General features: G+C 39.3%; 1 protein-coding gene across 3 annotated transcripts; it reads right to left on the bottom strand.

The window, feature by feature from the left end:
* Positions 1-115: 115 nt before the first annotated feature.
* Positions 116-4,728, bottom strand: LOC110872518. Of its 3 annotated transcripts, none has more exons than XM_035976608.1 (5): positions 4,598-4,728; positions 2,848-3,542; positions 2,421-2,555; positions 1,813-2,309; positions 116-1,151 (listed from the first exon to the last, which is right to left on the bottom strand). In XM_035976608.1, exons 2-4 carry the CDS (start codon positions 2,918-2,920, stop codon positions 1,987-1,989), a joined length of 531 nt encoding a protein of 176 aa, XP_035832501.1. In that variant the 5' UTR covers positions 2,921-3,542; positions 4,598-4,728; the 3' UTR covers positions 116-1,151; positions 1,813-1,986. The 3 variants fall into 3 exon arrangements, with proteins under 3 accessions (XP_035832501.1, XP_021977019.1, XP_035832500.1); XM_022121327.2 differs by having other exon boundaries at positions 4,598-4,722; XM_035976607.1 differs by having other exon boundaries at positions 1,813-2,555; positions 4,598-4,722.
* Positions 4,729-25,040: the final 20,312 nt, after the last annotated feature.

The following is a 25,040-nucleotide window of genomic DNA, read 5'->3' as shown; positions in this document are numbered from 1 at the left end:
CTTTTAAGATGTATTGAGTATTTGGGTTAAATGATTAGTTGATATTTGGATAATGGTAGATGGTTATCGACTTAATGGCCCCCCTCTAGAACACGGGTCATGTGAGGTCACGTCGTAAGCTATATAAAACGATATGGGTATACGATTAATCAATCCAACATCAGCTGTTAGCCAGGATCACACGAAAATACAACGATAATTTTTGTGGAAACTCCCACGACTCTTTTGTTTTATACAGAAGGAAAAACCACACCAAAATACATAGTCCTACCTCTTTATTTATACTAAACAAGCTTGAACAATAGGAAACCCACTTAGACTCAAATCTCTAACTTCTAAATAAAAATAAACACAACTCAGTTATCTCTACTAAACATCTCAAACTTCCTTTATCTTTTGTGTTTTCCTGATTATCTTTACTTCTCCCCAACTCTTCGTTTTCAGAATTATCTCCAACATCAACATCGTTTGGAAAATATACTTTTAATGACGCTTTTATACTGGAACCGCCACCAAGGAGAGTTATTAGACGGTAACCTCTGTTTTATGGGGTAAAGCATACGTTTCTTGGGATTAAAGAGATATCGAGGATCATACAAAGAGCGAAACATATCCACCAAAATATGAAACTGCATTATTGCAAACACGAGGACGGGTATGGTAGCAAATGCAGCAATAAGGATTGGAACCCATTTCAACCCCTGATGGTACATCACAAAGAAACTTGCACTAAAAGTTACCATCATTGCTGCTACGGAGATGAAAAGTGATAGTAGACCTGCCAATAGCTTTCTGGGTAATGAAAAAAGGAAATCAAGTTGTTCGTAACCAGATGTGAGGATTGACAAGAACACTAGGAGTGAGGTTGAGGAAGAGAACAAAGAAATGGCGTCTGCTATAACAAAAACTAGGAAGTCACGCCGATGAATGAAAAGAGGAAGTCCATGGTCTTGGTTGTAGCCACCTGGAACCGTAAAGGCTACTGCAAATGCAACGGTGATGATAAGTGTGGCAACAACCATGCAGTCTTTCATCCATTGCAATCCACTTGATACTTGTTTTTCATTTTGTTGACAGAATATTCCAAATGGTGTTTCATCACCACGGTTCGTCGCTTCCCTCAAATAAGGTGGCAGCATGTCATAAACTTCCTACAATGTACACAGATGTTATAACCATTACCTCATTGTAGATTTCGTGAATTCTGTGCAGTGTTGAAATGAACGAGTTCCATTCTGGAACAATCACGACAATATAATTTCCTAACAAATCGAAAATAAGTTACTAGGGTAGTTTACTAGTACGATATATCACTACTGCCATACACCAAAATTGATATTTTAAGATAGGAAAGAACACCAAAAACAACTAACTAAAATCATGTGTTGAATACTCTCTCATTCTGTTTGTGTTATTCCATTTCTAAGAAATATATCTGGGAAAAATATTGGTCTAACCCTCTTGTGTTCTTTCACATTTTCAAATAGCTCGACTACCTGCCATTGCTTTGTAATTGCCCTTTTTCGTGTTGAATGATATTGTTGTGTTTGATTGTGGTTTAAAAAAAAAAAATAGCTCCTTTTGGGTATATATAGTCTTATACTTATATGTTATGCTAGTATGTTATGCTACTTGATCAGGAGAATATTATCCCATTTCCTGTTGTGAATAATAAGTTCAATCATTAACACTCTTTAATTACCTAGTACGTCGGGGAATGGTTGTAGGAACATTAGATGTAATATCTAGCTGATAGCTCGATCAACTAATTAAGCAGTTTGCCGGTAGACATTAGTAAAAAGATATACGTACCTTGAACCACAATACTTGTCGTTGCATCAGCAGAGATGCTTCAGATCTCTTAGCTGCCATGAACCTTGAACTGGACCTAGGCAAACGTGCGACTAAATGAAGCATATTATTATCATATTTAGCTTCAGATACGCATATTTCGTTCCTGTAGTCGCCGACCTCATACAATAGGTTTTAGATACCTAGATGACGGTACATAACAGCTATATGAAATATAGTGTGTCCATCATCATCTTTATGAAGCATGAGATTAGGATAGGTTCGAAGCAACTCAACTATAAATCTAGTGTTGCCTGCTTCTGCAGCAACAAATAATATTCTAGACTCATAGGACGGTTCATCACTCCAGAAAGTGGGAGGCCCTTTAAGCATAAGCTCAATATCATCAAGGTTCATTGTTCTCGTAGCATGTCCCCAAATGGTTTCTAGTAATTTCAGTGCATAGGTATCTTCTTCAGCCGCAGATTCATGTAGTTTCATACGAAAAAATCCAAATGCTGAAGACACATGCAAAACAAGGAACAACTAATACTCCACATTAAAGAAAAACCTGAGTACTATAAATGAGAGACGTACTACGTCTATCTAGAAACATAATTAATGCTTACTTGATTCTATGATTCTCGTGCTTAAACTCTTTTCTACTCTATCAAATCCTTCAGGCTTCTGAGCCAAAATTCCAAGAAAAGTCCTGACATCCAGATCAAGTTCTGGATGGTCCTCCACGATTTGGAAGGCAATATCTATAGAAGATATATGACAATCTCTTAGTGATGTGAAACTAAGAAAACAATTGTAAAAAAGTTAAGATTGACGTGCACTGATTTTTAGAAATGTTGAAGCGGTTCTTAAGGATAATACTGAAAAATTATATATTTGATCTTATAATTTGATACAAATCTTAAGGATAGTAGATACTCAGTACTTTCATAAGATTTTAAAATTACAAGAAAATAATGTGTAATGCACAACTTATTGGTCCATTATAAGTGAAAGACAGAGTTGTGATCATTAAGAAACACCAGAATTACATACCAAAGAAGCCACTCTCTGCACAATGCCGTAGTGTAAATTGCAGATCATCATATGTCCAATGATCGCCCGTCATTTTCTGAGAATGATCATAAAGATACTTCACTGAGCTGTATTTCCCGGCATTGGCGAAGGATAAAAGGGGCGGGGAGGGGCGCCCGACCCCCCGAACTTTTCGCTTAGTAGTGTTATATATGTAGTTTTTGTATAGAAATTTTTGGGTGTATACGTTTTCGACCCCCCGGTTCTATAGAATTTTTTTGGTATATACGTTTTCGACCCCCCGGTCATTCGGGTCAAGCTTCGCCACTGTTTCCCGGCTAAAGCACTGGCGGACGATGGCAAATATTCATGAGAACCACGGATGGTTGACAGGGCGTTATTCTTTTCCATCATAATCTTAGCCATTTTCGTGTTCCCAAAGACACATGCTACGTAAAAAGCAGTGTTGCCAAGCTTATTTTTGAGTTCCAGCTCTTCCCTTGTCATCATATTTACTAGATTCTTCACAAAATTTAAGGTCTGCTTGGTCTCTTCCGATGTGGCTGCCACATGTAACGCTGTGCCAAGATTCTCCATGACATCATACTGCACCAAATCTCGGCGTTCATCAAAGATGATCTTTGCCGTTTCCCAGTCACCACTAAGTGATGCTTGATATAATGGGACAACCAAGTTTAGGTACTCTTCTCTATTTCCTTCAAGTTAATTACAAAACATAATGTTAGTACTCGTTCCAAGATAAGTATGCGCTTTGAAAAGTGATCTCTATATGCATACGATGTTAAAAAAACATATCCGGACCGGTCAGATTCCCCCACAAACTTTTGATAATTTATTCAGCTAACTAGCTAAGCATCTAAGCATGCAAAATATAATTAAGTCGGTATAAATTTCGTTGGCAATCAGTCGAAAAGCAGATTACACACGTCCCTCCACACTTTTGACGGAGTATCACCAACGAACTTTCATTGAAACCACCTTCACCAGGATTGCCAAGGGATTGTGGCATCAGTGATACTAGATATGTTACTAAAGGTTTGATGGGAAATATGTTAGTAATAGTAAATCCCGATGTCGTTAGTTTAGACAAACTTAGTTAAAAAACTCAGTTAGTTGAGTTTGTGCCAAATACATTAGAAATAGGGGTGCAAACGAGCCGAGCTACTGGAGCTCGACTCGAAAAAAAGCTTGAACGAGTCGAGCTTAGACGAGCTCGAGCCTAAAAACAAGCTCGTTTAGTAAACGAGCCCGAGCTTCACTTATCGAGCTCGAGCTGGCTCGCGAGCCTAAACGGGCTTTCTGTTTATATATTTTTTATTAATATATTAAACATATATTTATATAATAATAATTACCATTTTATATAAATATAAAAAAATAACTAAATTATATGTATAATAATAGTAATAATAATAATTATAATTAATATAAATTAATTAATAAATACTAAACGAGTCGAGCCCAAACCGAGCTCGAACTTGAAAAATCACCTTCGAGCCGAGCTTGAGCTCGAGCTCGAGCCTGGTTGGCTCATTTGCACCCCTGAAACGATGCGTCGTATCTCCTACTAAACTGATGCGACCGTTCGCCAGACCAATACCGGCACCTATAAATAAGCCTCGCCGGATCATTTGTAAATCATCACAATCACATTCAAGTTAATAAAAAGTCATTACCATGTGGTTGTGGTATATTCATTATATATGCATGCATGTATATATCATAAATGGTACAAGAAGATTTATGTTACCAAGTAGATCTGAACGGGAAGCCATAGAAGCGTCCGGAATGTCAATAGTTTGCTCATGCTTCATGGTATTTGCCATTGAACTCTCCTTGTCAAATGTCATCTGATTCATCTCTGCTACCAGTCAATTATATATATAGAAACGATGAGTGGTTGTTTAAAACCAAAACAAAAAAGTCAACTAACTTCGCTGTCAGGTTAGATGTGAGTACTGCAAATGGGTGTAAAAAAAGTTTATTTATATTTTGCAAATAATGTGCCAGCTTGCTAATATTTTTATTGGATTCCTTTACTTCATCCTGACATCCCTATTATTTTTCATTTCTTTCACCTTATTTATCTTTTATCATTTTAAAGTATTTTATCTTTTAAACTTATTTATCAGATCTTTGGGGTTTTTTTTTTTTAAATTTTGAATAATATATTTTAAAATGTTATGCTGTTTAATTCAGAATTTTCCCATTAATTGCAATTATTATTATTATTATTATTATTATTATTATTATTATTATTATTATTATTATTATTATTATTATCATTATTATTATTATTGGGTAAGGATACCGTAAAAAGGGCCTAAAGTGTGAGAAGTGTATTATAACACTATATATTATACTATATAACACCATATAAACACTGTATAACAATATGTAACACCATATAATACCATATAACACTATGTATGTGACAACCCTCACTAAACCAGGTATCCGTACGACGTAATTATCTATTAATTGTTGCCTAATTCCTGTGCTTAACTGAGATTTCTGATAAACTGCTACTTGGTTATTGATACTTGTACATATCTGCATCATACTTTGATTTTTCCGTCACTACATTATTTATTTACTGAACATTAGTGACAAACATGATGCACAAAAGCACAGTAGCATTTGAACGGATAACCTATTTGACATGCTGATATAGCCAGCATCAGGCAGACACTGCCTCTAAAGGCCTGTATGAGCCAGAAATATTTTACTGCACCCATAGTGTGTGTTAGGATACAAGGGTTGTATAATTGCGTCTCTAGGAATAAGATATAGAGATTGGATGTGCCTAAAACGTACTTTAAGCACAAAACACAGCACTTTTATTTACATACTAGCTTCTAGCTAACTAATAAAGTGCCAAAACATGAGAAAATATTCCTGACACTTCGTAGAATAAATTGTGTCGCTAAAAATATTAATTACGACGCTTAAAGGATTATTTAAGCACTTTAACGGATTACTATCCGACCGAACAACCGGACTATACCCGGAACATAAAAATATTGCCAGAAATATTATTAGTCTTTTTCTGAGCCAGTTAGGGTCCCTGATTACCCTAACACCCGCATTATAACGCATTAAACAACTAACGGGGTTAATCTCTAAAAGTAACCTATTTAACTTAACTGAACCCTAACTGAACGATCAAGATCCAACCGGGTACCCCCCCCCCCCTTTGGGCCGGTTTGGTCCCTTTGTAACTAAGGGTACACCTTTTGATTATTATAATAGATTACGTGGATATCTAGACGACATAAACCGATGGACGATAGCACTTGAATTCTCTATAAAAACCCTCCACCACACACAAGACTTCTCACACTTTCCAACCAACACCTTGCTCTCTCTCTTGCTCCCTCTCTTCTCGGCCGAGAGCACCCACAAGCCATCCATCCATTTCGGTTTTTGATCTAGCCATTCCACACTCATACAAGGCATTCGGATCACGTACGAGGAAGCTTGAAGCAAGCGGAAGTTGGAGGACCTCGTTCATTTGCTTTTATCCACGCCATTTTCGCCAAAGATCTTCCCTAGCCCCGAGCTAGAGGTATAACATTTAAAACTTGTTCTTGATCGTATCTAAAGTGGTTAAAAGGATTTTTAACGGTTAAAAGTCGGTAACCCATCTTTTGAATCTAAAAAGTCTACTAAAACTCGAATATTGTTGGTTAAAAGCATATAACGCGTGTAAAAGTCGTAGTATTCGAATATGTTGGTTGTAGAGACCCGATCTACGATGTGGTGGCTCTTATCATCGTTTAACCCGACTTTGTTAAGATCCCGAATCTTGACATACACTTGTTTCTTTTGTACAAGGGTTAAAAGGTGAAACTCCACCACCCGGGAAACATGAACTTGTGTAAAAGTGTTTTGACATGAAAAATAGTATTTAAAACGAGCCGATCTACGTATGTACAAGTGGTATATTCGTAGAACCGAGTGTCGAGAAAATCATGTTTTATATAAGTTGGATAACATGTTAACAAGGATGATTTTTATAAACTACAAGTGTATAAACACTTGTGAAACGAAAGATCCGACAAAATAACAATTTTTATAAAAATTGTCGGGAAGTTGTAAAGAGTGATTTGTTCCAAAAACGGGGTTTTTTGCAAAACTAAACTATTATATACATAGATCCACTAAATATAACGAGATCTACACAATAGTTTTAGAAAAACTACAAGTTCATGTAATAATGCGATTTTACATACTAGTCTACAAGTTGATTTGTTGAAACTTGTTTAATGTGTTGGAAATTGATTGGTTGATTTAAAAGAAGTGTTGAAATGATTTGTAAAAGAAAATGATACGCTTGATAGCGTGGCCACCTCCAGTTACAGGGGAAACTCTGGCGAAATTTTCTAAAAATCTAACACTTAGAATTATTTACAAGTGTTAGACTACTTTTGACATATTTTCAAATATATTTCGCCATGACTTTATTTACAAATATTCGGAGGTGGGGTTTTCACAAAACTAAACGTGATAAATATATATTCGGTAAATATATTTTTTCACAACACTGTTTATGATTATTTTGTGAAAATGTATAAATATTATTTTTAGAGTAAAAATAATATTTACTAACTTTGTTGAACCCAAAATAATACAAACGCTTATACGACAAACATATAAGTTACAATGGTAATTACTATTACCACTTAATCGCCCAAAACGTAACTTACGCTTTGTACGGAAATATTCATGAATGCGGATATTGTCAACGTATTATTTTGGAAAGTATTATGTAAAAAGTATATTATTTTTGAGAAAAATAATTATATTTTGGAATGAGAAATAAAATATATTAAGTGAGACTTAATATTATAAACACGCATGTATTAATTCCCCCATCCTTGGGAAGGAGATTTTCTACCAAGTATATACGCGGAACGGTTGTCTAACTGTTTCCCGAAAATGTAAACTATAAAGCTAAGGCACGGCCATCCGTCTAATAGAATTAGCACATGTAGGTCGTTGCGCAGCAGTTGGATATTTGGATTACTTGGTATTGTGACGCACTCACTGTGAGTTCATGTCCCCCTTTTCTCTTAACTGTTTTCTGTTTTATAAACTGCGGGGGTGAAATACATGTTACAATGATTATGAATATGTTTATACATGGTATGGTTAGCGTAAGGAGGTTTACTACTTAGATCATGTGAGTGGGTAGGCACAACTTGAGGCCATTAATCCTCGTAGTAGGACCGAGGGACAGGAGCGGTAGATCTATCTGGGTGTAGCGAGCCCAGCCCCAGGTCCAGCATAACGGACCTCGGGGTGACTTAGTGCCCGACGCATAAATCCGCTAGGTTTGAGTCATCCCTACTTGCACTTCACACATATCAATGGCCTTGCAAACCATTGGTGATCTCTTTTTCCTTATTTGCTACATACCAGGTTTTTGATAAAGATAAAGGTTTATTTACTCACTTTCGCATGAACTCGCTCAACATTATTGTTGATTTTTCAACTTACATGTATTTCAGGAAACTAACGATCTGGCGCGGTATGGCTTGTTTTCCGCTGCATTAGGCCCGAGGTCATCCAGGGTTCGAGGCTTGTGACTCTTTCCTGGACAAGTCACAGTCCCTGAACCATGTTTACTTTAAGTTTGCATTTGTAATGTTTAGACAAGTTATGATTGTTGGGTGTTAACCCGTTAAGACAATGTTTTACTATTTTATTATCAATGGATGATCTTGCATATTTTAATTCATATAGCTTGTTATGATTAAGTTATGGTATTAAGAAGTCACACCAAATTAACCACGCTTCCGCAAAGACAGGGTGTGACAGCTTGGTATCAGAGCTCTGATCATAGCGAACTAGGATTCCTTCTCGAGTCTAGACTATGATCACTAGGGCTCTCACGAAAACATTTTTACTGCATACCACTTAAGTCCAGATCCAAAATGTTTTTATAAACAAATGTTGAGCATATTTTATTTATTATTTTTAGGCTCAGTCTGGGAGGCTGAGGCTCGGTCTGGGAGACTGAGGCTCGGTCTGGGAGGCCGAGGCTCGATCTAATGGATCGAGGTAGTTGTCTAGTGGGACTAGGGAGTCAGTCTGGGAGGCTGGGAGAATTTGCTAGTGGGACTAGGGAGTTAGTCTGGGAGGCTGGGAAAGTTTGCTAGTGGGACTAGGGAGTCAGTCTGGGAGGCTGGGAAAGTTTGCTAGTGGGACTAGGGAGTCAGTCTGGGAGGCTGGGAAAGTTGGCTAGTGGGACTAGGAAGGACAGTCTGGGAGGCTGGGAGGCTAGTGGGACTAGGTGGATTATGTGATTATTATTTGGTAACTTATGTGATTACCTGATTTACTGATTATTTGTGCATACTTGTGATTGTGATACAGACACATGGATACATCAGACACCGGAGACTCAGATACCACTGGACCTCTACCCATAGTGTCGGATGACATTGTGTCATCGGAGCATGAGGTGCATACCTCAGACTACACGAGCACGGACGATGATGACTTCCAGCCGTTCGCTCTACCCGACGGCGCTGATGAGCATACTGATGACTCCTTGCCCTTCGCTCTACCCGAGGGTGCTTATGAGCCTATTGATGGCGATCCTGCTGAGTATCTTCCCCTTGTTGTGATTCCAGCTCCGATTCCCCTTGCTTCATACCCAGCACACGAGCTATTACCAGACGCCGAGGCTGACGGCGACATTGATCTCTACGAGGACGAGCCTTTTGAGGACGAGGTTCCTGATGCAGCCCCTTTACCCGCTGGCGGTCTCTTGATGATTGCTGATGCCCCAGCTGGAGACTCGCCCGTCCACTCACCAGTCCCAGACTCCTTTGAGTCTGTGGCATCTGCTCCGTCTCACGAGGTGAGCACTCAACATTTTGTTCATGACTCGGACCCCGATCAGGCATCTTCTGCCGCCCCCATTCCGAGCTTTGTGTTCGAGCACGACGATATTGAGGATTCCGATCCCGTTTTTCCTCCAGGATTTGATCCTGACCGCGATATTGAGTATATTCCTATGGACCAGCATATGGAGGACCCTGTAGATCCCGTTGATCCTATCGATCCCTTTGACCCAGAGTTTGATTTTGACATGGCTTTCGATGACCCGGAGCCTGCCGTAGCCCCAGAGCAGGCAGTTGCTTTCGATCCTGTGCATGAGCATGACTTGGTACATGCTGACATTCCTGTCGAGCCCGTTTTGGCTGACCCGCCTGTTGGCGATCTTCCTATTGATGATGTCCCTTTGTTAGTTGCTGATCATGCTGTTGATCCTTTTGTTGACCCACCTTTGATTGCTGACGTCCCTGTTGACCATCATATTGATCATGTTGATCCTGTCATTGCTCCTTTTGATCCTGTACCCATTGAGCCTGAGCACGCTCTATTTGCAGAGCATATGGATCCACCCGATGAGGAGGCTCAGCACGGTTGGATACCGGCTGACGAGGATGTTCCACCGCTTCCACCACATCACACTGAGGCACATCATACTGATTTTTCATTTCAGATCCCACCGTTTGTACCTCCAGCAGGGCCTGGAGAGGGCTCTTCAGCCCACCCCTTTGGGCACATACCGATACCTATGCCCTTCGTACCTCAGATGACACCTGTTCCATCTTCTGTTCATGTAGCACCATTCGATCCCACCAGCATGCCACTGCTTTGGTCATCTTCTTCACCGATGCCACCCACTGATCCATATCATCCATTCCATATGGGACATACCATAGAGGACGTCTTGATGTCCTTTGTCCATCAGCATGATTCCCATACACAGCGACTCCAGGAGCTCGAGAGAGCTCAGTTATCACTAGGTCCATATCTTGGTCAGACATCCTCATCTTTTCAGCCTTCTCGATCATTACCCCCGGACTTTGCTGCCCGACTTTCGACTTTGGAGCAGCAGATCGCTTCTGTTATTCGCACTCAGCAGGCGATGGAGGAGGACTGGCTTCATTTACGCCGCTTACTCTACACTCACTTCCCCCCTCCTCCACCCCCATCCGCATAGAGCTCATCGGTGCCATAGTGGTAGACGATGGTGAGACGACCGCGATTGTGACTGCACAGCCTTTTGGAGACCATCTGACGATACTGATTTTTGTTGATATTTGTTGATGTACTGGATGTATGTGACACTGATGTGATATTGTTTTTGACAGGGGTGATGTAGCCCCTATTTGATTTGTGATTGTATGATACAGTGACGTACTGATACCCTTACCACATTATGGTCTCGATATATATAACAATCGCCGTATTCTCACCATATCTGATTCACTTGATTGCTTATTTATGTTTTGGGACATGGGATGTTGTGTGTATGATATTTGCAACATGGGATGTTGGGACATGGGATGTTGTATGTATGATATTTGCAACATGGGATGTTGGGACATGGGATGTTGTGTATACGATATTTGTGACATGGGATGTTGGGACATGGGATGTTGTGTGTGATATATTAATAACATGAGATGTTATATGCTACTACTATTACTATATACGTATGTTTATTATGGCCTGACCAACGTACGCATCTTTAGAAGATGGCGACAAGACGACAACCTCAGCCGATGCCTACTACTCCTGAAGAACTACAGCAAGTTATTGCTGCCGCCATTGCTCAATATGCTGCCTCGCAAGGAGGACCAAGCGGAAGTAGCTCGAACATTAACGACAACCAAAATCCTCCTCATGGTAACCCTAAGTCATTAAGACATACCATGGCCTAAATGGATTCCTTTAGCAGATGCTAATGCCGTTCCTATGATGTAATGTATGTGCAGGGTGCACCTACAAACAATTCTTGGACTGTAAGCCCATAAACTTCGACGGCACAGGTGGTGCTGTTGCTTTCGTCCGCTGGGCAGAAAAGACCAAGTCCGTACTTCGCATGAGCAAGTGCGCTGTGGATCAGGAAGTCACTTACATCTCAGGGCTATTTGTGGATGGAGCCCTATCCTGGTGGAATCTACAGGTCCAGACCCTTGGCGAAGCTGCAGCTTACGCACTGACCTGGACAGAGTTGAAAGAGCTTATGCGCAAGAAGTACTGTTCTCGCGCAGAAATTCAGAGGTTAGAGACCGAATTCTGGCACCTAAAGATGGAAGGTTCGAAGATAGCTGAGTATGTTTAGAGGTTCCACGATTTGTCGCATGTGGTACCCTATATGGTTACGCCCGAGTTCAAAAGGATTGAACGCTTCATCTGGGGATTGGCTCCTCAGATAATCAGCATGGTGACTTCTTCCAAACCTGCAACCATCACAGAAGCCATTGATTTGAGTGTGGCTCTCACCGAAGAGGCAATTCGGTTGAACAAGTTTGATGAGGTTGAGCCCAAGAAGAAGGAGACTCATGTGGAGTCATCTGGTGGTAATAAGCGAAAGTTTTCGAGTTTCAAGCAAAGCACCGGGATGGTGGTTAAAAAGGGAGAATCGAATGCGCCAGCTCAAGATACGGCTGGTGGTAGAAAGAAAGGGAAGGGATACATGGGTGCACACCCCAAGTGCAACTCATGCCAAATACATCACTCTGGTCGTTGCAGCCTGAGAGTTTGTGAATCATGTGGAAAGACTGGTCATACGAAGGATTTCTGTTGGGCTAATGCGGGCCGGGGAGGCCAGGGAGGATCTGGGAGTAGGAATAACCGTGGTGGTAATGGGAACCGCCCACAAGGAAACCAGGGAGGTGATGGGAACCGTGCCAACAATGCTAACCAAGCGGGCGCCATGAATCGGAACCAGGGAAACCACCAAGCTGGAAACAATGGTGGGAACGAGCAGAGGCCCGGATGTTTCAATTGTGGAGATCAAGGGCATTTCAAGAAGAATTGCCCAGAATTAAACCAGGCACGCGGAAGAGTTTTTAACATGGAAGCCAGGGAAGCGCGCCAGGATCCCAACGTTGTCACTGGTACGTTCCCTGTAAACCAACGCTATGCATCCGTTTTGTTTGATACTGGTGCCGATTATAGCTTCGTATCGCTAGAATTTAGAAACATGCTTGGTTTAGCCGCTAGTAAATTAGATATTCCATACTCGATTGAATTGGCAAATGGGAAGTTAGTAGAAGCTAACGAGGTGATTCGAGGTTGCGTGATAGAGTTGGGAGAACGTGAGTTTGCTCTCGATCTACTACCAGTCCAGTTGGAAAGCTTCGACGTGGTAGTAGGGATGGATTGGTTATCAAGTAACAAAGCAGAGATAGTTTGTCACGAGAAGGTTATTCGTATCTCAACCGATGATGGTGAGACCATTGTTGTTCATGGGGAGAAGCGTGAGACGCCGTTAAGGATGATTAGCTGCCTGAAGGCAAGGAAGTGTTTGAAGAAAGGATGTGTTGCTTTTCTAGCACACATTATGGATAAGAAGGCTGCTGAGCCAAAGGTCGAAGACATCCCTGTCGTGAGGGAATACCCAGAAGTCTTTCTAGAAGACTTACCTGGATTGCCGCCTCAGAGACAAGTAGAGTTCCACATTGATTTAGTTCCAGGCGCCGCGCCTGTGGCTAAGGCACCTTACAGACTTGCTCCGTCTGAGATGCAGGAACTGTCGACACAACTTCAAGAGTTGTTAGACAAGGGATTTATCCGACCAAGCTTCTCGCCTTGGGGAGCTCCAGTTTTGTTTGTGAAGAAGAAGGACGGTAGTTTTCGGATGTGTATTGACTACAGAGAGTTGAACAAACTGACGATCAAGAATAGGTATCCCCTGCCAAGAATCGATGATCTGTTTGACCAACTACAAGGTTCAAGCTTCTATTCAAAGATCGATCTTCGATCTGGATACCATCAGCTACGGATACAGGAGGAGAGTATCCCGAAGACAGCCTTCAGAACTCGATATGGACACTACGAGTTTCTCGTTTTGCCGTTTGGGTTGACAAACGCACCTGCAGTGTTCATGGATTTGATGAACCGAGTTTGTAAGCCGTACTTGGATAAGTTTGTGATTGTATTCATCGACGACATCTTGATTTATTCGAAGACGAAGGTTGAGCACGAGCAACATCTTAGAGCCATTCTGGAGCTGCTAAAGAAGGAACAGCTGTACGCCAAATTCTCTAAGTGCGAGTTTTGGCTACGTGAGGTGCAATTCCTTGGGCACGTGGTGAATGGAGATGGAATCCACGTGGATCCAACCAAGATCGAGGCGATCAAGGATTGGGAAACGCCAAAGACGCCAACCGAGATTCGGCAATTCTTGGGTTTGGCTGGCTATTATCGAAGGTTCATCGAGAACTTTTCAAAGATCGCTCAACCTTTAACGCTCCTCACGCAGAAAGATAAGAAGTTTGATTGGGGAATCAAACAGGATGAAGCGTTTCAGATATTGAAGGATAAGCTTTGTAACGCGCCGATCTTAGCTCTACCGGAAGGTACCGACGATTTTGTGGTATACTGCGACGCATCGCGTCAAGGATTGGGTTGTGTGTTGATGCAACGCCAAAAGGTTATCGCCTACGCATCACGCCAACTGAAGGTGCATGAAAAGAACTATACCACTCATGATTTGGAGCTAGGCGCAGTGGTCTTTGCTTTGAAGATCTGGAGACACTACCTTTACGGTACGAAGTGCACGATCTTCACAGATCACAAGAGCCTCCAACATATATTCAACCAGAAGGAGTTGAACATGAGGCAAAGACGATGGGTCGAGTTGTTGAACGATTACGACTGCGAGATCAAGTATCATCCAGGGAAGGCGAATGTGGTCGCCGATGCCCTAAGTCGTAAGGAAAGGATCAAGCCCATAAGGGTTAGGGCTATGGAAATGATAATTCAAACCGACCTTTCCTCACGCGTTCATGCAGCACAGAAGGAAGCTCTCAAGGAGGGAAACCTTGAGGCAGAATATCTCCGTGGGATGGAGAAGATTTTGGTGCCAAACAGGGAAGAAACGTTGTGTTTTGGGAAAAGGATTTGGGTTCCTCTGTTTGGTGGTTTAAGAGAGGTTATCTTTGATGAAGCTCACAAGTCGCGGTACTCTATCCACCCTGGAGCGGATAAGATGTACCAGGATCTTAAAGATTATTACTGGTGGCCTAGAATGAAAGGCGACGTTGCTATTTACGTGAGCAAATGTTTAACTTGCGCCAAAGTTAAGGCGGAATACCAGAAGCCTTCGGGACTTCTGCAGCAACCAACAATTCCCTAGTGGAAGTGGGAAGAAATCTCCATGGATTTTATTACGAAGTTGCCAAGAACGCCAAAAGGCCATGACACTATCTGGGTGATAATGGATCGATTGACGAAGTCAGCACACTTCTTGCCTATCCGCGAGAAGGATCATACAAGCAAGTTGGCTGAGATTTACATGAGAGAGATTGTTACACGCCATGGAGTACCTCTCTCGATTATTTCTGATAGAGACGAGAGGTTCGTATCGAGGATATGGCAATCCTTCCAGGAAGCTTTTGGCTCAAAGCTGAATATGAGCACAGCTTTTCACCCGCAGACCGACGGTCAAAGCGAGCGGACGATTCAGACGTTGGAGGACATGCTGAGAGCATGTGTTATGGATTTAGGCGGTAGCTGGGATAAGCATTTACCCCTGGTTGAATTTTCATACAACAACAGCTACCACACCAGTATTGGTGCCGCGCCATTCGAAGCGTTATATGGGCGCAAGTGCAGGTCGCCGCTCTGCTGGTCTGACGCAGGCGATAGACAATTGGTAGGTCCCGATGTAGTTCAGGAAACTACAGATAAGATCGCGCAAATCCGAGATCGCATTAGTGCGGCTCGTGACCGTCAGAAGACCTACGCAGATCTGAAAAGGAAACCTCAAGAGTTTGAGGTTGGGGATATGGTTTTGTTGAAGGTATCACCCTGGAAGGGTGTGGCACGCTTTGGGAAGCGTGGGAAGTTGAATCCGCGCTACATTGGTCCTTTCAAAGTTTTGGAAAGAATTGGGACCGTAGCATACAAGTTGGATCTACCTGCCGAACTGAATAATGTTCACGATACATTTCATGTATCCAATCTGAAGAGAAGTCCAACTCAAGTTAACGTTGCCATTCCTACCGACGAAATTCATATTGATGACACGCTCCACTTCGTTGAAGAACCTGTTGAGGTCACGGATTGGAAAGTGAACAAAACCCGGCGGAGCAGTGTCAAGCTCGTCAAAGTTCGCTGGAATGCTAGACATGGTCCTGAGTTCACCTGGGAGCGTGAAGACCGAATGAAAGAGAAATACCCCCACTTATTTCCTAAGAACCCAGCTTCTACAAGCAGAATTTAAAATTTCGGGACGAAATTTATTTAACGGGGGGAGAATGTGACAACCCTCACTAAACCAGGTATCCGTACGACGTAATTATCTATTAATTGTTGCCTAATTACTGTGCTTAACTGAGATTTCTGATAAACTGCTACTTGGTTATTGATACTTGTACATATCTGCATCATACTTTGATTTTTCCGTCACTACATTATTTATTTACTGAACATTAGTGACAAACATGATGCACAAAAGCACAGTAGCATTTGAACGGATAACCTATTTGACATGCTGATATAGCCAGCATCAGGCAGACACTGCCTCTAAAGGCCTGTATGAGCCAGAAATATTTTACTGCACCCATAGTGTGTGTTAGGATACAAGGGTTGTATAATTGCGTCTCTAGGAATAAGATATAGAGATTGGATGTGCCTAAAACGTACTCTAAGCACAAAACACAGCACTTTTATTTACATACTAGCTTCTAGCTAACTAATAAAGTGCCAAAACATGAGAAAATATTCCTGACACTTCGTAGAATAAATTGTGTCGCTAAAAATATTAATTACGACGCTTAAAGGATTATTTAAGCACTTTAACGGATTACTATCCGACCGAACAACCGGACTATACCCGGAACATAAAAATATTGCCAGAAATATTATTAGTCTTTTTCTGAGCCAGTTAGGGTCCCTGATTACCCTAACACCCGCATTATAACGCATTAAACAACTAACGGGGTTAATCTCTAAAAGTAACCTATTTAACTTAACTGAACCCTAACTGAACGATCAAGATCCAACCGGGTACCCCCCCCCCCCTTTGGGCCGGTTTGGTCCCTTTGTAACTAAGGGTACACCTTTTGATTATTATAATAGATTACGTGGATATCTAGACGACATAAACCGATGGACGATAGCACTTGAATTCTCTATAAAAACCCTCCACCACACACAAGACTTCTCACACTTTCCAACCAACACCTTGCTCTCTCTCTTGCTCCCTCTCTTCTCGGCCGAGAGCACCCACAAGCCATCCATCCATTTCGGTTTTTGATCTAGCCATTCCACACTCATACAAGGCATTCGGATCACGTACGAGGAAGCTTGAAGCAAGCGAAAGTTGGAGGACCTCGTTCATATGCTTTTATCCACGCCATTTTCGCCAAAGATCTTCCCTAGCCCGGAGCTAGAGGTATAACATTTAAAACTTGTTCTTGATCGTATCTAAAGTGGTTAAAAGGATTTTTAACGGTTAAAAGTCGGTAACCCATCTTTTGAATCTAAAAAGTCTACTAAAACTCGAATATTGTTGGTTAAAAGCATATAACGCGTGTAAAAGTCGTAGTATTCGAATATGTTGGTTGTAGAGACCCGATCTACGATGTGGTGGCTCTTATCATCGTTTAACCCGACTTTGTTAAGATCCCGAATCTTGACATACACTTGTTTCTTTTGTACAAGGGTTAAAAGGTGAAACTCCACCACCCGGGAAACATGAACTTGTGTAAAAGTGTTTTGACATGAAAAATAGTATTTAAAACGAGCCGATCTACGTATGTACAAGTGGTATATTCGTAGAACCGAGTGTCGAGAAAATCATGTTTTATATAAGTTGGATAACATGTTAACAAGGATGATTTTTATAAACTACAAGTGTATAAACACTTGTGAAACAAAAGATCCGACAAAATAACAATTTTTATAAAAATTGTCGGGAAGTTGTAAAGAGTGATTTGTTCCAAAAACGGGGTTTTTGCAAAACTAAACTATTATATACATAGATCCACTAAATATAACGAGATCTACACAATAGTTTTAGAAAAACTACAAGTTCATGTAATAATGCGATTTTACATACTAGTCTACAAGTTGATTTGTTGAAACTTGTTTAATGTGTTGGAAATTGATTGGTTGATTTAAAAGAAGTGTTGAAATGATTTGTAAAAGAAAATGATACGCTTGATAGCGTGGCCACCTCCAGTTACAGGGGAAACTCTGGCGAAATTTTCTAAAAATCTAACACTTAGAATTATTTACAAGTGTTAGACTACTTTTGACATATTTTCAAATATATTTCGCCATGACTTTATTTACAAATATTCGGAGGTGGGGTTTTCACAAAACTAAACGTGATAAATATATATTCGGTAAATATATTTTTTCACAACACTGTTTATGATTATTTTGTGAAAATGTATAAATATTATTTTTAGAGTAAAAATAATATTTACTAACTTTGTTGAACCCAAAATAATACAAACGCTTATACGACAAACATATAAGTTACAATGGTAATTACTATTACCACTTAATCGCCCAAAACGTAACTTACGCTTTGTACGGAAATATTCATGAATGCGGATATTGTCAACGTATTATTTTGGAAAGTATTATGTAAAAAGTATATTATTTTTGAGAAAAATAATTATATTTTGGAATGAGAAATAAAATATATTAAGTGAGACTTAATATTATAAACACGCATGTATTAATTCCCCCATCCTTGGGAAGGAGATTTTCTACCAAGTATATACGCGGAACGGTTGTCTAACTGTTTCCCGAAAATGTAAACTATAAAGCTAAGGCACGGCCATCCGTCTAATAGAATTAGCACATGTAGGTCGTTGCGCAGCAGTTGGATATTTGGATTACTTGGTATTGTGACGCACTCACTGTGAGTTCATGTCCCCCTTTTCTCTTAACTGTTTTCTGTTTTATAAACTGCGGGGGTGAAATACATGTTACAATGATTATGAATATGTTTATACATGGTATGGTTAGCGTAAGGAGGTTTACTACTTAGATCATGTGAGTGGGTAGGCACAACTTGAGGCCATTAATCCTCGTAGTAGGACCGAGGGACAGGAGCGGTAGATCTATCTGGGTGTAGCGAGCCCAGCCCCAGGTCCAGCATAACGGACCTCGGGGTGACTTAGTGCCCGACGCATAAATCCACTAGGTTTGAGTCATCCCTACTTGCACTTCACACATATCAATGGCCTTGCAAACCATTGGTGATCTCTTTTTCCTTATTTGCTACATACCAGGTTTTTGATAAAGATAAAGGTTTATTTACTCACTTTCGCATGAACTCGCTCAACATTATTGTTGATTTTTCAACTTACATGTATTTCAGGAAACTAACGATCTGGCGCGGTATGGCTTGTTTTCCGCTGCATTAGGCCCGAGGTCATCCAGGGTTCGAGGCTTGTGACTCTTTCCTGGACAAGTCACAGTCCCTGAACCATGTTTACTTTAAGTTTGCATTTGTAATGTTTAGACAAGTTATGATTGTTGGGTGTTAACCCGTTAAGACAATGTTTTACTATTTTATTATCAATGGATGATCTTGCATATTTTAATTCATATAGCTTGTTATGATTAAGCTATGGTATTAAGAAGTCACACCAAATTAACCACGCTTCCGCAAAGCCAGGGTGTGACAATGTAACACTATATAACATTATATAACAAATATAACACTATACATCTATCATAGACATGTTATCAGACAACCTATAGTGTTATATTTGTTATATAATGATATATAGTGTTACATAGTGTTATATGGTATTATATGATGTTACATATTGTTATACGGTGTTTATATAGTGTTATATAGTATTATATATAGTGTTATAATACACTTCTTACACTTCTCACACTTTGAGCACTTTTTACAGGATCCTCTACCTTATTATTATTATTATTATTATTATTATTATTATTATTATTATTATCAATCTTCATAAGCTTTTTAATATGATGTTGTTAAGTGCCTAAGGCGCTGTTTGGTAACCTCTGAATGGTCATTAAGAGGCTACCTCTTAATGGAACCGTTAAGAATTTTACCAATGAGAAGGTAGAAGAATGTGACATTTGATGATTTAACATTCAGATGTTACCTCTTAACCATTCAGACTTGAGGTTACCTCTTATTCATTCAGAGGTTTTAAACCATTAAGAGGTAGCATCTGAATGGTCATTAAGAGGCTACCAAACAGCCCCTAACCTTACATGTGAAACCCACAAAACTACGTAGTTTTGATGAGTAAATTGCTAAATTCGTCCCTGAGGTTTGACTCAAATTGCTAGATCAGTCCAAAATCAAGTTTTGTTGCTAAAATAGTCATTGGCCCTAATTTATGTTGCTAATTCAGTCCACTGAAAGGGAAAATGATTGGACTAAATTAGCAATTTGAGTCAAACCTTAAGGACGAATTTAGCAATTAACTCCTATTAATTGGAATGAATTAGCAACATAAATTAGGGCCAATGACTATTTTAGCAACAAAACTTGATTTTGGACTGATCTAGCAATTTGAGTCAAACCTCAGGGACGAATTTAGCAGTTTACTCTAGTTTTGATTAAAAAACTGAATTTATTTATTTTTTATTCCCTTTTTCTCTCCATAACTTTCTCATCACAACAGTTTCAAGTCGTTCTTTCAATTTAGTGCGTTTGATTGATTGAACGCCCAATTTTATCACCTATCGATTCACCCGATCTGCAACGGACGAGTCATCAATCTGTAGTTTCAACTGATTAATATTTCAAGTGATTGTTTCTCTCCAACGATTTCATCAGGTATGTGTGATTTCATATGAACTTTGTTTCCCTAAATTGATTAAATCGTTAAACCAGTTAATCTCGTCTTTTGAGTTGGATTGCCTGAGTGAAATTATACATAGATAGATATAAGAGGAACTCATAAGAAGGAAAAAAAGGAATTTTGAGTTGTGTTTTTCGATTAAGATTTTCTAGAAAAATGTAACAGTTATTCCCCACTACCAATCATCCAAACACGTCTATAACGAATTGCGTTCAAGAAATTCTTACTCAATTTACATTCACAACTCAATTGTATTCCAAGTGTTTGATGAAATGCTTTACTTTGAAGTTTTTAAAATATCACTTACTGACGTTATTTGATATGTTTTTTGATAATCTTTTATTTATAATGTTTGAGGTGTCGTCCATCGATCAGCGCGACCATCTATACCTTATAATAAAACAAAACAAGCTTAGGCCACATGTCATGTTCTTAACCATGTGGCTGACACATGGCTTTGTATTGTTTTCCCAAATTTCCTTTTGAGCGGCAATTGAATAGACTCCCAATTCTGTCTTCCGCTCTTTCTTCTCACAGAATATTCAATCAAACAACTTTCTCTCACTACGTTCTATAATTTCGTTCTTTCCATAATAAAAAAATCATTTCCTTTGTCTCTCCTCTTTCAAATAAAAAACCCTAAATCTATTGCAGCCACCACAGTGATGAAGATGATGAATACGCGTGTGTGTTGTTGATTATTGGTTTTGTTCGAACCGTGAACTAAATCCCGCATTATTTGTATTTTTCTCTGCTAATAGGTTACCCTTTGGGTATCGTTTTCTTTTCGTTCGGTCTTTGTGGTGTTTGGTGGGTTATAATAGAGATGGCGGCTAGGGTTTGTCATGGTGGTGTCGGTAGGGGAGAGGACGTTTGGTGTTTTGACGAAGATTAATCTTATGGACAAGGGTGCAGTTTATGTAAGCTGGGTTTTGAGTTTTAGTTTTGTCATAATTAAGCTTCTTTCATAAGAACCCTTATATAATCAACTTTTAATAATGTACTAATTTTGCAATGTTATGCAGACACACATCTTGATAGAGCAGATGGAAGAGCTTCACTCCAAGGTAAAATCCACAAATCAAGTTTAGGCTCTATGTTTGCCCATTTGTATTACAATAAAGTAATTAACACGATTAACCAATTTTCATTGTTAAGAATTTTAAAAGTAGTGCTCCTTATAAGGATGATAAGATATCATTATGCATTTTTATATTTATGCTTGCATATTTTCAATGCATTACCAAATATTAATTATGACGATCACATTATTTGATGCCAAAATAATTAAAAAGTACTGAATTGGATCACCTGTTTGTATAACCATTTATAAGTAAAGTTTGACAATAAAACTTGATGAATATTTTTTTTTGGCTACAACGTCTCTAATGAAACAAACCAAAAAGACAATTGCAACATTGACCAGGTACATAATGAATTTCCTTAGATCACTTTGCTTGATTTTGTTGATATATCAAAACGGGTCGTTTTGACCAATTTACGTATGAGTGTGCAATTGGCAACCAAATTTGGTATAAAATCGTTGGTAGACTGTGAAGTTAGTGTGTAGTTTTTCAAATAATATCCATTGTAATCTCAAATCTGACTGATATGCTCTTATACAATATTATCTTGCTGCAGTCTGATTTTTATAGCTTGACATACGCATTCCAATACGCATTTAGGCTCGAATAAACTCTGTTAATCCTAGCATAGATTTAGGTCCTGAATTTGAAAACGTGACGTTTACAACCAATAAATCATTAATTCGTTTTTTATTCACCACATTAGATACTTTTTTAATATAATATTATAGTCACATTCTTTAGGGATGGGTAATTTAGGGTATTGTGAATTCCAGTGCTATTTACTTTTAATTTTGTGAATATAAGTAATTTAGGGTTACTGCTTTCTAATTGGAATGTGTTGTGGATATTGTTAGCCGTGATTGAATTATGATGTAATGTTGTCTATTTTTGTGATTTTTAATTGATTTTTTTAAAAAAAACTAGATACAACAATAGTGGTCTGGTTAAGGTAGCAAATAAAATTAAGCGAGCTAGGTAGTTAACGACGCTAAGGGGGCATCTGCGTGTTCAGTCAGGTGCGGCCTTAGGCGCAAAAAAAGCACACGCTTGAGACAAGCAAGGTGTATGTCTGTTAACGAAGCTGGAGCCCTGCTTTGGTCTGGTCCACGTCATTTTTGGATGGTTTAGGACGGTTTTGGTTGATTTAGTGATGCGGGCCCAAGCATAGAAGAGCGGGCCATCCGGTACTTGGAGGCCCAAGATCGCGTCACAAAAGGGGCTTCACTGAAATGGCTCTAACTTGGGCTACGGAGGTCCGTTTGGGGCGTGTGACCAGTCAAAACGAACGGGAGAACGAGCTCTAACTTGCTGCAAACGCCTACGGCGGTTTGGGTCATCGTCCGTGCCGAAAAAACGCTTATTTCTATTAGTTTTTTCCATTTTTATGTTTTTTCAAGTATTTTGGGCATTTTGTTTTTGGGCTTGTGTTTGGCCCGTTGTCTTTTTTAGGCCCGTTTCGAATTTCTGTCTCTATTTATGTATTGCCCTAGTGAAATGAAAGATCAGAATTGAATTTTGAGAAAAACAGTTTTTCACTTCAAATTCCGAGCCCTTTGGGTTGAATTTTGGGGTTGGGGAAGAACGACACGGGCATTCACAGAATTTTGGTCTGGTCCACGTCATTTTTGGATGGTTTAGGACGGTTTTGGTTGATTTAGACTGGATGAAACTAGGTTGGGCCGGTTCAAGCCCGGATTTATTTCACTTCATCATACTGATTTTTGGCTGGTTCAGACGTTTTTTTTCACCTAGTTGTATTTGAGGCGTCTATGGTACGCCATGTCTTGCCTGAGCGCCTAGGTTTGCACCTTCGAATAAACATAGACACAAAATATGTTGAAATGGTAGAAGATAAAACAAGATGTGCGAGTCTCATGATGACTGAGGTTCTTAGGTATTATTGTGTTTATGGTAAACCATTAATTGGCATAAAATGATAGTAATAATGCTAAGTTTGTTCAAGTTTAGATTATCAGGTTGTATCAAATAGTGTAGGATGTGTTTTTCACTTGTGTGATGTAGAATGCTTAACCCTGTTGTGCTGCAATTAATCTTGGGTTCACACTGGGTGATTTTAGAAAATCTGGAAACTAATTTTGTAGCTATTCATTGTGCTTTAGACGGAAATTTGGGAGAAAATGCAATGGTTTTTGTAGATTTGGTTTGTGGTTCTTAATGCGTTTCAGTTAACATTATATACATTGTTGGGCCGGGCAGGTTTTTAACAGGTCAAAATGAGTTGGTGTGATTTTTGATTGGTTTAGCTTACAAACAAGACAGGTCTGGTTTGGTATTCTCATGATACCCTTTGGTCAATTTTTTTTAAATATTTAGTGTGCCAAATAGCCAGACCCAAAATTCTTTTTAGTTTTTCTTTTCCGTTTGACTCTTTGGAGATAAAATTTAACCTGGATCGACCCGTTTGACAGTAAATTGGTCAAAATTGCCATCTTTATTACTTTCGAGGGTGAACACATTTGAACCGTCTACAACCACTCGGTCTAGAGTATTATGTTGATAAAGTTGTACTTGCTTCATTTGTAGGAGTTGACGATACTAGCTGAAGAAATCAAGAGGCTAAACAAGGATAAATTGGATTTTGTTAGGTTCACAATAACATCAATTAAACTTTTTATGAAATATTGAAAATTGTATGTTTTTTGATATGAAAGTTACAATTTCATTACTATCCAGGATAATTAATGGCCATCATGTACAACTCTCATTGTTGTCTTTGACATGAAATACCATTATTTCTAGAGGGTTTTGTGGAATTTGCGACATATTTGTTATGAGTAGCAAGTATTTAATATTGTGACCATTTCTGCTCATTTTTCTATCAAAAAACATAATTATTGGTTTTGCTTATCAAAAAGTAGCTTCCTTGACATTAAAAGTCAAACTGATGTTTGGTTTTATGAACTCAATCAACTTGCAACAATGACTTGTGAGGGAGGATTCAAGCAAATTAATTCCAGAAGAAGCCTTATTCATCTCCATGTTTTCAAGATCGTTTATCTGTTTCATTATGCAATGTTAGAATGTTAATTTGTTCCTTTTAAACGGTTGACATGCGAGTAATAATAGGTGAATTTAAATACTAACCAAAGAGTGGAACCTCTTATGTGCAGTCCGGTTCTTGGTTTATAAAATATAATTTCTTTGCTTTGACGTGACCTTTTTCGTTTTCATGTTTTAAATTTACATTCGGTTTGAATTCATTAATTAAAAATAGTGACCCGGTGTCACG

This window comes from Helianthus annuus, chromosome 8 (assembly GCF_002127325.2).
Source record: "Helianthus annuus cultivar XRQ/B chromosome 8, HanXRQr2.0-SUNRISE, whole genome shotgun sequence".
Taxonomy (NCBI): domain Eukaryota; kingdom Viridiplantae; phylum Streptophyta; class Magnoliopsida; order Asterales; family Asteraceae; genus Helianthus; species Helianthus annuus.
The sequence above is the reverse complement of the archived record's forward strand: the minus strand, read 5'-3'. Positions and strand labels throughout refer to the sequence as shown.